We start from the raw sequence: 14004 nt of genomic DNA on the forward strand, positions 1-14004 counted from the left end.
TGAATTTTAATATAATTGTGGAATTTACATACTAATACTGAAAAGCTAATACATTTTTATTATAAGCTATTTTTAGAAGTTTCTTAATGGCGTCAGGCAGGGTCACAACGTGGCTAAAGTGATGGTTCTACCTTAAAACACATGACATGACTTTTGAATTCTTCTCCGGTATGAAATATTTGAGGAAATTTACTGCGAAATTATTGAACGAATTTAAACACGTTTTGCTATGTTTAGTGGTTTTTATTTTAGAACAAATGAAAAGTACATTTAGAAAGTACGGTTGAAAGGTATTCTGAAAAGTCTTTGAAGACTCGAAAACTTAAAGTGGTTTATTGGCCACTTGAATTTAATATAAAATAATTTTTAGTTGTTCTAAAGATAATGTTGCGTCAACCATTCTAACAAAAAACGCATTTTCATGAATTTTCGCACCTAAATTATAAGTAGAATTAGTAGTACACTACGTCAAATCTAACCACACAGTAGCATAAACGTTACGAGTTTAAAAAATAGATATATGCCTTGTAATCTACTCTCTAACAGGTGTAGCTTGAACTCGGCGTCTGCAGGGTAGATCGTAGAATGACAGAATAGTAGAATTTCCCTTGGGATAGACTTTGCGAACAAACCTCATCAATCACAAATAACGAGCGGCTCTTGTCAGTTTCTACCACACTCTACGTGCATGACTCAGAGCAAAAATTCATAACTTTGATTCAGTTGAACCATCTCTTACAGCGGTGCTTTGATTGTCCACACCTTAGTGATAATGTGTTCACGCCACGCATTGTCCTACTTGCGTTATCGTGACTTCAAAAACAAAAATATTAATATAAAAAGTCCTGAAGTTGTAGTAAAACGGCTGGAAATCTATTTCCCTTAGTTAGAAAAGTGCAACTCCAGGTATTAACAGCAAAATGTAGTTATGGAAATTCTAAATTGCAATCTAACGATAAGCATGACCTAATTTTAACATTAAATTACAGCATACCCATATATATTTTATATTTATATATACCTATATAGTTTATATATACAGTTTATTTATATATAAACTTTTTGGGGTAGATTTTTCTATAAAAATTGGATGGCAACTTGAAATATTTACTAGTTCATTGTGTTTGTTGTTTTAACATGCACATTTATGTAGCCTGATTCGAAACATTTCTAAATAAAAATAACTGATCATTACATCAGAATAGTTCCATATAAATATTAAAAGAGAGTGCTATTATGTTTTTAAAAGATTCCATCCCATGATGCTATATGACAAATATGTCATAGATGAAACGTACCCACCCATTTCAGTGGTTGAAGATTTTGTGAGACTAAAAATTTGTCCTCAAATTCACCTATGAATAGGTTGCTATATGAGGGAGCCATTCTGGTGCTCATAGCTGTACCAGAAATTTGTAGATAATATTTTTTTTTAAGTTTCAAATTGTTCATTGTAAGGACGAATCGAATTAAATTAATAAAAAAGGTAGACGATGGAACAACAGTATATTTACTACTGTCTAGAACACTCTACGGTCTTCAGACCCTCTTTATATGGTATGTTCGTGTATAGAGCATTTACATTTACAGTTACTAGAATAGCATTTTCTGGAATTGGTTGTTTAACAGTAGTAATTTGTTCAATGAAGTGAGTTGAATTTGTTATATAGGACGGAAATGATTTTACAAACGGTTGGAGTTGATCATCAAATAAGCTGAAATTCTTTCTGTTGGACTCCCGTAGCTAGAAACAATAGGTCTACCAATTACATATATTGCCAATAAGGTTTAATGACTTTAAGTAGTACGGTTTACAATGTCCTGACCATTTAAATTATGTGATGCTCGAGGTTTATTACAGATATTAGGCATATAATACTACATAGAAGTTTGAAATTTGTGTAATAACTAATGGCTACACGACTCTGAAATATCCGTTAGAGCTCTCTTAATTGTGGCAACAAGTTCACTTTAATTAATAACCTTTCCTTTGAGGCAAGCACGTCTTTACACTGTATCTCCACTGGGGCTGCCTTTTACTTATTCTCTGTACTATAATTAAATTATTTCGTCAAAGGTAATTTATAAAAAATAGTAAACATTGAAATAAAACTATTATAAACTTAGCACTTTAAATTCTATAAATATAACTGAAAGTGCTCATACTTTATAAAGTTAGAAGTATTACTTAAAATTAATTAAGTATAAAGTTTCAAATTAATTATTCGTCCAACGCAACTAGATAAATGTTTCATTTATTTCTCATCTCAGTTTATAACCTCATTAGTATTTACATCACATTATACATTTCACTACTTTATGAACATACATTATCGATGAAACGAATGATATTTACAATAGGTATGATTTGAAACATAATCGTTGAGCTATGGTATTTCCAAAAATAGAAAGACACTCAAGATAATTTGTTGCATTATTAATTTTAGTTAATCTAAGAAACATTTCACTATCGTAATATAATAATATTTAAGGTTTATATAGCGTACACTTTTAGTTAAAAGCAGAAGTGAACTTCATTAGTCAATTTATCGTCAAGCACTGTACCACAAGATTTGTCATCCACCATAGCACGATTTGAAAAAGAAAAGTTCAAGGTCCGAATCCTTGCACAATTCACTTTTTGTTGTGATGAACGATTTCTCAACAACAGTACTATTAAAAAATCTCTGAAATCAGTGTTCAACACTGTGTACACAATGGGATTGAACATTGAGTTTGAATAGCCTAGCCAAGTGAACACCTTGAAGGTTCCAGGAGAGACACAGGTTTTGCAGAACGCGACGAGGATGTTGGCGCAGAAGAAGGGGAGCCAACACACGAGGAATATGCCCATTAGGACGCCGATTGTGAGAGGGGCCTTGTGATCACCAGGGTGGCAGACCAGGGCGATGGTCTTGTAGTGGCGTCGGGATGTGAGGTAGAGTCGGCTATAGATGGAGACCATGACCACGCAGGGCAGGCAAAAGCTCAGGATAGATGAGACGACGGCGTAGACAGGTGAAAGGTCCATGACACACGAACAGGATGATGATGGATTTTTTGGAATTGAGGAGTGATGAATCCCCATGGAGACTGGGAACACAGAAATGACTGCAGATACAATCCACAGTGCTCCGATGGAACTCACCACAGTCTTCTTGGTAACCATCACGGTATATCTGAAAAGTCATAATAATTTGTAGTTTGCAAAAATACTCACACTAACGTTGATTAGACAATGGTTGTGACCATGTTATTGGAACCCTATCAAAAATTAAAATATTGGCATCTTCACGTTGCTCCTTTGGTTGTCATTAGTTGTAGGTTGCTCCACAATTTTTAACAACTTGACGGAGTTAAAGCGCCACATGGGTTTTGAGTTTGAGAAATATTTCAGGTTAAAATAACAATGTGGTTGAGGTCAGGGTTTATAAATTAATCTAATTAAACTATGGCAGTAAGTTAAATTATTTATTAGCACTAATGAGAGTGTACCGAAAGGATTTTTTGTGGTGTTGATATAAAGAAAGAAAGAAAGAAAGAAAGAAAGAAAATATTTATTTCCCAAAAATAAAACATAGTTAATACATAATAAACAATAACAGATATGTATACAATAAAGTCCTTGACCTGCCAGGGTGTCGACCAGAAAAAATATGCTATAAGATTTACACTAAGATAATTGAAGCTCACAGAATTAAAATATTAATATTTACATAGACATCAATATAATCTAAAAGTTTAACTTAACTGTTTTCCTAGAATGTACTAAAATTAAAATAAAAAATAAAAAAACACGTTTTGGTTAACTAACATACTTAAAATACTCTCCCCCAGCTCTAAAATAATTCATCTTTTTTTTTATATTTTGGGAAATATAATATACCTCTAAAGGCAAGCCTGTAGTATTAGTAGTATATACATTACTAGATAATAGGCTTAGTAATTTTGGTCAGTAAAATGTATGGTAACTTACTGGAAGGGGTCCTTGATGTGGAGATACCGCTCCAGAGAGATAGCGCACAGGTTGAGGATAGAGGCGGTGGAACACATGATGTCCACGCAGATCCAGACACTGCAGAGGGTCGGACCAAACACCCAGTAGCCGAGGACGTCGTTGACCCCGGCGAAGGTCATGACGAGCACAGCCACCAGGAGGTCAGAGACTGCCAGAGAGGCGAGGAAGAGGTTCTCGACCCGCCGTAGCTTGGAGTTCTTGTAGATGGCTAGACAGACTAGCGTGTTACCCGCCACAGACGCGGATATCAGGAGACAGACGATTGTACCTGCAAAGCCGGTTGATAGGTTTACTAAACAGATATTGATAATGTCAATAAGTTTTGTTGAAATTAATAAGTAGATTAGTTAAAGTGTTTAAACAGTAAACTAACTTTATAACGAAATAATCAGTATTGCATAATATATACCAATGCATATTTGTGAGACTGTAGTTAGCATCTTGTCCTGAACTCATCTTAAAGAGTATCCTTGCTCGATCTACGAAGATTGAATAGGATGTCATCTGTGAACATAATACGTATTACAAATTATGCTCAGATTTTTATTCAAAATATTATTCTACGTTCCAAAATAGTTTTTATCTTTTACTTTGTAACGACTCATAAGTTTTTAAACGTAATAATTGCTACGCTATATGAAGCAGGATCACGCCAGCCCACGCGTCCTGTAACAGGCTTCACTGAAGTAGCATGCAAAACTTCAAATCCACAGCTCAATTCTCGAGATAATTAATTGAGACAGTCATGCTACAGATAGTCTCAAGCAGAATGTTGCCAGCCCTTATAGAGATATATGTAACATTTCAATTGGTAAAACTCAATTCGTTATCGAGATATCATCATAGGTTTTGCTAACGTTCAGCCAAATCCCATGGAGAGACATGGGGCAGTCATTGAACTCTTATGTAAGTTGCAAATAAACCGAAATCGTAGAACGTAACAGGACGAAACGAATATATTTTTAACCAGTAAAAAAGTAATCTCATTACGTGTGTTGCTGTATCACATGTTAAAATCATATAGTTTTACCTAGTTTGTCTATTAATAAAGGTTTTAACGGTGGCCGTCAAGGTTACCCAAAAAATCAAAGTAAAAATGTTTGATAAAACTCACCCGAAACCCACGGAGTGATATGCACAATCATTGTACTGATGTTGCTTATATAGAAATTTAGCTGCATGCACAATTAAATTCTATATGTAAGTTGCCAGTTCATACTCGAGATTATATGCGGACAGACAGACACACAGATAGAAGAGAAAATTTTCCAGCTTCCTTCAGAGACATGCTTTAGTAATGCTCAGCCAGTTGTATAATTTTCTTTACAATACCATCAATTAAATGATACATTTTATGTACAATTTCAGCGACAAATTGTAAAATATATTGTGTTCTAAAAATAGTTATCAATTTGGAATTAACTGTAGAGTTAACATCAGCGTTACAGTGTGACAAGATCGTTCGTATAATTAACTGGTTGAGTTAGATTACTGTGCATGTATTTACTCCATACACAATTATAAAACCTTGTATGCTTGTATAAAAAGAACTTGAAAGCGAGTCGCACATAGAAACATGTAATGATTTTAAAGAGATGACAAACAAAGTATTATTGTTTATTTTAACACCACATTTTACTTACTAGAAAGGCTCAAAGGATTAAACAACAATTTAATGTTATGATGCATTTTGCAAATTATTTTGTACAATAAGACATTCTAAAAGCCAATGTTATGATACGTAATGGCTCTAGTCTGGTTGTAATATGAGTTGTTCTTTGTAATTTGTCACGTCCTGCAATCTGTTGCGTGATTCAGAGACTCAGCCTTTTTAAATTACTTTACTCCTAATTACATTTTAACTATAAGAACACTAGTAGACTGCTTAAACGTGTCAGTAACATCAGGAGAGAATAGTATTTGCCATTCATTACGTTTGTTATTTGTAACCGTTATACTAAATGGAAAGTTTTATCGTGAATCAGGTGTTCAGCACCAGGTTTATTGTACATTTTTGAATTTCCCATAAGTGTAAAATGAAAATTATTGTTTAGATTAATAGAGTCAACTACAGATAATGTAAAACGATCCACCAAATAAATTAGATTAAACCGAATAACCGTGTTAGGCTGGTAAGAGGATGTTCAAAGCGCGCTAAATGGCAGAATTATTCAATCAAATAACACTTGACTGTAACTGGCTGATGGATGGTTTTCCAGACCAGACAACGACTGTCCAACCCTGCATTTAGTACTAACTTGTCTCAGAGTTATAAGTGGCTGCTCGCATGACAGGGATTTATAATACTGAAGATCGTAGTTCACATGAGGCGATACTGCTTTATTTTCTGTTGATATTATTCAGTCCAAGTATTACTTGAAGAGCATAAATTAACAATCAAGTAATACAATATATTCGTATGCAGCTAGTGGACATTGCACTTAATACAATATCGTAAAAATAAAAATAAATTAACAAAAATAAAATATACTATTTTTAAAATTACGATACTTTTGAATTAACTTTGACCGCACATGTTTGCAAATGATAGCAAACTTAATTAAAACAGATATTTGGGAGGTTGGATAGAGGACAAGAATAATAAATAACAGTAATTTTCTTAAATAATTAAAACTCATAACATATAACGAGGTATTTAATTTATAAATTTTGTGTACGTGATTTTGAAATGTTTCTTAACGTTTTTTCTCTTTTGGTGTATAAATTGCGTTACACGTGAACAATAATGTTGTTACTAATGTTAGTAATAACAGTTTTTGAACTATAACACTCATTTAGCTTTTACCTTAAAAGTTATGCTCTAATAAAACTAATAATGATGCAAACAAAAATATTGTAACCTACCGGATGAACAAGTTGTGTTGAAAATTACTAAAACATTGAAAAAACGTGCTACAAATAATAGAACCTTTTACATTATTTGAATACTTTAAACTATTACTCACTCCAATTGTTACCTAAAATATAGAAATAAAAAAAATAATATGTAATGAAGTAGGTAAATTTCGGATTATGTAATGCACCTGATTTGAAATTGCTCCTGATACACATTTTGTTTATTTGTGAAAGGCACACAAAAAGGAACACAACCATGATATGAATAATGAAATTGGAATCAAACAGTCAGTAAAGACTAAGGTCAACAAACGTGAAATTAAGCAGGCTGTGAAAAAGGTTAAAACTAATATAGACATGGAGGATATACCGCGACAGGCGTGCAGATAAATGACTGCATTATGTCATTGTACATCGACTGCATCCCAATTAAACAAGAGGCAGCAAACTTATAACTGGTTCATTGATCACGCAATTAGGATATGACGCGACAGCCGTACACTTAACAAATTATAACTGGTTCAATGATCACGCATTTTGAATATGATGCGACAGCCTATAATGTTCGTGATTCGTAATGTTCGTATAATGTTCGTAATGTTCGTGATGTTCGTAGACCTAAATGTTCGCATGTTGTCATTACACATTGACCGCATCCCAATTAAACAAGAGGCAGCAAACTCGTAACTAGTTCAATGATCACGTATTTAGGAGATTAGACTTGGTATTCTCGTTCCAGATAGCAATTCGCTTATCAATATGAGTAACCAAGAGAAGTTTAATGTCCCGAGTTGGCAGAGTTGCGTCATTAAGCGACTTCATCAAGCGTGAGAGTCAATTTTATACAATTAGTACTGATTGTTGTTCACTTGTTTCACCAGTGCAACAACTGATGTACCAGTTTCAACATGGATTTGTTCTTAACACAATTTAAATATAAGCAGTTCTCTAAAGCTTATAGGCAGCTAGAGTAATGGCTTGTATTGGTCTAATTTTGGACTATTGGACACGTTTTACGTCACAAGCTGAAAATGTAGCGTTATTAGTAAGAACGGTTCACTTATTGGTAAAATGTACAGTGTCCTAGTATCGGAATTGGCTATATATTCAGTTTATTTACCAGTAATTAAATATTAATCAATGATAAAAGGTGTTTCGTAACAGGTTGGCAGAACTTGAAAAAAATTATAAAAAGCATAAAAACAAGCGAAGGATGAATATGTCCTATCTAGCTTTGTTTTGAGCCTGTATGTCTGTGTTTCCTTTTTTTAAATCGCATTCTAAAATAGTTTATTACCAATAACTCAAAACTTGGCAGCTGTGTTAAGCTGATAAAAGGGATGTTAATAAAATTAATAACAAGATTGTTATAGCTACTAAATTTTGAAATCAAACTGGTGCAAATTATCACTTTGCTTTAAATAATTTTTTATAAGTTATCTATGGCATTTTTACAAATTTTGAACGCTAGGACGTCGCGTCGACCCACCCAGAAGTTGGTCGACAATTTTTAATGTATGCTTTTGGCGGAGAGATTTTAAAGATAAAGGTATTTTTAAACGGCTTAAGACACCGCATATCCGACTTCAAAGGGTTGTTTCTAACTTGAGCAGTGGGCGTTTTAATTTATGAAAAAGTCTCACATTAGTATTTCAAACATTAAAGTAGTATAACCAGCTTGAATCCTAAATACTTTAAGTTAAAGTACTTGAATATATAAGTTGGCATTCTAAATTATACTTTACAAATAAGAAGATTTGTTAAAAATTAAGTTTCAAATAATACAAAAATTTCACTTAAAAATGTCTCCTTATATATTTGAAGGAGTTTAAACGAATTGAACTATGTTATATAGTGTGTTGAAGTTAATAAACTAAACAATATATTATAACACAATATGTTTTATTTTCAACGTGATGCATTGAAAATAAATAGACAACTCTCTCATAATTCTTTGTTTAAAGATTTTTTCAATGATGGATGATTTGAATGGATAATAGAATGTAAATACATCAAAAGGTAAATATCAGAATTAATATTGGCTTTTCTGTTACAGTAATGTCAGGACTCCAACATGTTTGTACGTACAGTAGGGATATAATAGAATACGTTAGGTCAAAGAATTAACTGAGAATTACAAACCTTAAACTCTTTAGCATAACTAACCAACTCAACCCTTACAAGATAAGCTAAACCACCGACCATGACCCCATGCAACGTATTAGCATAACACCAATCTGCATAAATTGTTTGGCGGTAGTAGTAACCACGTGTTTATCTGTCGAAACGTTGATAACAGCGATATTTTGAGAACGTTGTGAATATCCAGTGCTCATTTTAAAAGTCCTGAACTGTCCATGCAAAGATTATTTGGAATTCTATGTAAACAATAAATTTATTAAAATATCACAACTTTAATGCAGTTTGGCAAGGTTGTGAATTCTACTGCCCCGATCACAACAAATTTGGTTTTTGAATAGATAAAGAATTATCATTACCAGAGCATATTCGCAATTTCTCATTACAATAACAGTTTCAATTCAGTAAAACATATAAAAAAGTTCAATTATCCATAGATTATCCTGTGTATACTTTATATATTGAAACACGCTTTGGATTGTTAGTTTAAGTTTACTGCTTAAAAATATAAATTTAGCTTTTAATAATGTGTTTTGCAATACAATGCAAAAGGTCTCCATAGGAATAATAAACTGTCTTGATACCATAATATATATATATAAAAAATAGCAGTCACGGGTTTGAATACAAGTTGTAAACTGTGAGTGGCTTAAATAACAATTAAGATTTACTAATTTAGCGTTTTTAAACAATTAAATGAAGGTTTGTAACTGAAACCAATGGAAATATTCGCCTAAACCAAACAATACGTATAATACTACGTAATCAACTTATGTTTTAGAACAGTCTACTTTCTGTTCGGTTGTATCAAGCGGACTTTCTCATGCCGCCAAATCCATCCTAACATAATTTGCTAATTTTCAGATTCTTCTCATTTGAAAAAATTATAATTGCGTGTTACTGTTTAAATGCTATAAAAGTAAAAATCGCATTATTGCATAGTGTCTTTGAATAAACATTTAGGTATAAAATTTCACACTAAAGATATAAGTATTTTGCTTATTGAACTAAATTTAAAATTTAGGTTCCGACAACAACTTGACTTGAATGTTTAAAACCCTATAAGAAAGAATAAACATTATTTAAAATTGTTTATTTGCACACCTATGAAATGAATATTATTTATACGAGCTTTTACGAACAATAGAGTTTGAGCGAAGCGAATATCTTGCCTAAACAGGCAAGATATTCACAACAACAAACACAAAACAAACAGCCTACATCTAATTTTGGATTTAAATTAAGCCATTTTATCGTTAAATTCATATTATGTGTACCAGTTTTCCTCAGATAATTTAGCTCCGTAACGTCCTCGTACAGGCTCCTACAGGGTGATTAGAATAAGGCCGAAACTGGAATAACATGTCTTTCCATTCTTAAACATTTATAACACATGCAGCATACCATTACAATAAACATAGAATATATAATAAATGTGAATATTGGTTACACCTAACAGATGTATAATCTAATTAAGAGATCAATCAATTAAGATTGCAGAGGGGATGTTTTGGTACAGTTAACAAAATTAAACAATCTACCTGAAAAATATAAATTTCTAAACTTGACTGTTTATACATGTAAAAAACATAGCAAACAGTAAATCATTAGTAAACAAATAATAACTATCTTCTAAATATAAAAAATATTTAATGATTGTAATTTACATATTTGCATACAACTCTATAATAACTGTGGACAAGAATGAGTTCGGTGTTGATGAATTCATGGTATTCATGGCATTCATGGTATTTGGCTAAGCGTCATTTGTGCTCGCTCAGTAGCCTGGAAAAATATCTCGTCTGTCTGCAGAGTAACTGTTAAAATTTCTATATGTATCACTCACTGTATGTATGTCTCCGCATACACACACACACATCTCAAAAATAATGAGCTGATGCCTCGAAAAATGGCCTAAAACTTAAGAGAATCCTGTTATGCGATGTGTGGTCTGCGTGCTCCTACATTGTGTAACAAATAGTTTTAAAATGTTCTCTTTTAAACAGCTGCTTTATATTTACCTATTTGAAATGGAGTGTGTTTGTCAACATAAACATTTTTTAGGACGTCAATAGTATCGACAGTTAACAGTGACGATAAAAATTCTAAAAATTAAACTCAAAATATTAATTAAATAGTATGATTAAAATAAAACTGACTCGAGAAAATCGATTAATTATAGTAGTAACAATAAAAATCGAGTACTGTAGTTTATTTAAAATTTAATTTTACATCTAAGAATAGTCCTAAAAAATATAACTGCTATATTTGCAGTCTTTATTGGTAGAACGATGAGCCTGATTTTCCAGTACTTAGGATGTTGATTATGCAAATATTAAGGGATATTGTTTATATAAAACGCTTGTAATTACTAGTAATTCTATTTAACCTACCTCATCACAAACATGATGGTAGTGGCGGACATGCGACTAGCACAACACACATAGACATTGACCTCGCACATTTCGGCAGTTACTGACAAGTCACTGATAAGAGGAAGTGAATGATAACAAGCGTTAACTAGAGCGTAGACACACTGAGAGTCGCGGTCCACCAATCTCACACAGAGCAAGACACAGCTCACTGACTGCGTTGATTAATTCAGCGAGAGACTCTAATTTGAAACAGTGTTTTATTGTAGGTGGGGAGTGCGATGGGAGGGGAGGAGGCGTCCGATCTTCTACACAAGACCGCACGTACTGTAATATGTGTCACTGTCAATTTATTCTTTCTTGTTATCAGAATGTTGGTAGTGTGAAAAATGCTGTCAGAAAATAACGAAACTATAGTTTTATACGTAGAAATGAGTATGTTACCAGAATCTGCCAGACGCCAGAAGTTATAATAAGCTTAGAGTTTCCAGAGACTTGTGAGATATTTATATGTGGGATCTAGAGATACAGGTCGGAAACTGCTAAGAACGGACATTCTAACGGGCTGACAGGTACCATAAGCCGGAATGTGCAATGGTTCATGTGTTCTCACATTTTAGAATATTTTTGAAATTTGAAGGCTCCAAAACTCTAAAAAATACGAGAGGTTTAAAAGCTTGCATTTGGTCTGAACTGGGAGCTCTTGAAACCCAGATCGCTAATGATATAAATGCTTTAAGAAGATATTTAAAAACTTAGGCAGGGTGCTGTAGAGCTCAGAGACCGTTTATTATCCTGAAGAATGAACCCATGGACCACTTATTTTAAAATACCAAATGATTATAGTGGTAGGAGGACCTTTACAGCTGCAGAGACTAAAGAGATTCCAAGAGGCCAATAGGCAAGGTTTTCTAAGAGCTTGAGATTTCTCACAGAAATTCCTGGAATTATAATTGAATTGGAATATAAATTGATGCACAGCGGAACCCTAAAAGATATTTAAGACTAGTTTTCTCAGAACTACTATACTATACGGGGAGAATCAGGATACGAAGCGTCGTAGACATTGGAAAGCATGTGGTTATGATAAAACGATTACCATGCAGTAATTGTGTGATGATTGTTGTGAATAAGTATATATCTAATCGATCAAGCCCAGAAGCATCTATAGATTAGATTTCTTAACTGTTCGTACGATTAAAAGTAGTAAATTTTTAATAAGCTACATGAAAATATACTTTAAACATTGGGTACTGTAAACTAAACACTTGTTAGAGATTTCCCAAAAAGAATGATTTTCTTGAGCAATAACCAATAACTTGTCGGTGTTACATATGTATTTATTGAATGATAGAACACTGTCCTTATGTAAGTCAACAAGTGTCAAAACATTTGTATTACCAGACACAATACGTTGCTCCAATACAATATCAGTGTATTGTAGTGTGTCTTACATTACAACCAGGATTACGTCAGTGAATCTAAGATCATTCTTTTATACTTTTATATAGAATGAAAAATCATTCATACAAAAGTTATAATACTGAATTATTGTATAAGCTACAACTGCACTTTCTATCGAAATAAATAAATGCTCAAATCAAAACGCGTCCTTAATGTATTTCCTAACTTCAAAAAAGTTTTGTAAGGTATTTTTAATGTCGATATGTCAAGTTATGTGATTGTTTGATTTTCAAACTGTTTAATTTAATCTTTGTTCTATTACAAACAGTTGACAGTTTTGATAATTGTTTATGTACATTAATTGTTTATCCACCTTAGATTACTCACGTCGAAAAGGTTGCTAATGTGAAAGATATTCGTTGTTGTCTAATTATGTTCCGACAGCCAAGCATAAGGAGCGTTCTTCATAAAATAGCAAATTTTGTATTAGATAGACTAGGATAAAAATACGATAAACATGTATAAGTTTTTACAAATAAATCTGTCTAAAATAACAAAAACAAGTGTTTTCTGCTCAAATACATCATGAGAGTTAAAAATATGTATTGTGTGTAAGTCTGAACGTAGTCTCCGATCTAAGCAGTTTCTTTAGAAAGATGCACAAATATTCGCGGCAGCAATAACAACGTTGTTTGGGCGGCATGGAGGCACATCTACAGCGAGATTGCTGCTGCCGTAGTCTGGGGAAACATTGCTTGTTATTGTGGAAACAGCCCCATTCCTCTCCGAGCTATATTTCAATTTGCTATTTCGTTGCAACTCTAAAACGTCTAAATAAACCACCGCAAGGATAAAGTTTATAAAACATAAACGGAAATGTATAAGAACATCATTAGTATAATATTGTACTTGTATGCATATTTATGTAACAGAGGATTGATATATAAAATTACAATTATATGACAAACTGGTAAATTAATTTAGTGTCAAAAATTTAATAATATACGTTCTATCCTCTTAATGAATATAAATATATTTTTTGATCACAAATTATAAGATGACAGGGTAAATATATTCTACCCATCGTGAGTATTTTTAACACTGAGGACATATGCATTTTGGGAACATCTTTATTGTTGTATCTGTGTTCAGTTGCGATTATATATGAATAGACCACATATACTGTAGTTTACATTGCCCATCTCAATATTGCAC

The 14004-nt window shown here is 32.8% G+C and overlaps 1 protein-coding gene across 1 annotated transcript; it reads right to left on the reverse strand.

Annotated features, from left to right (window-relative positions):
- Positions 1-2238: 2238 nt before the first annotated feature.
- On the reverse strand, positions 2239-11613 carry LOC124359433 (dopamine receptor 1-like). The gene is made up of 4 exons (XM_046812173.1): positions 11407-11613; positions 4428-4522; positions 3977-4286; positions 2239-3179 (listed from the first exon to the last, which is right to left on the reverse strand). The coding sequence occupies exons 2-4, from the start codon at positions 4456-4458 to the stop codon at positions 2516-2518; spliced, it is 1005 nt and encodes a 334-aa protein (XP_046668129.1). The 5' UTR covers positions 4459-4522; positions 11407-11613; the 3' UTR covers positions 2239-2515.
- Positions 11614-14004: the final 2391 nt, after the last annotated feature.

This window comes from Homalodisca vitripennis, chromosome 4 (genome assembly GCF_021130785.1).
Source record: "Homalodisca vitripennis isolate AUS2020 chromosome 4, UT_GWSS_2.1, whole genome shotgun sequence".
Lineage (NCBI taxonomy): Eukaryota > Metazoa > Arthropoda > Insecta > Hemiptera > Cicadellidae > Homalodisca > Homalodisca vitripennis.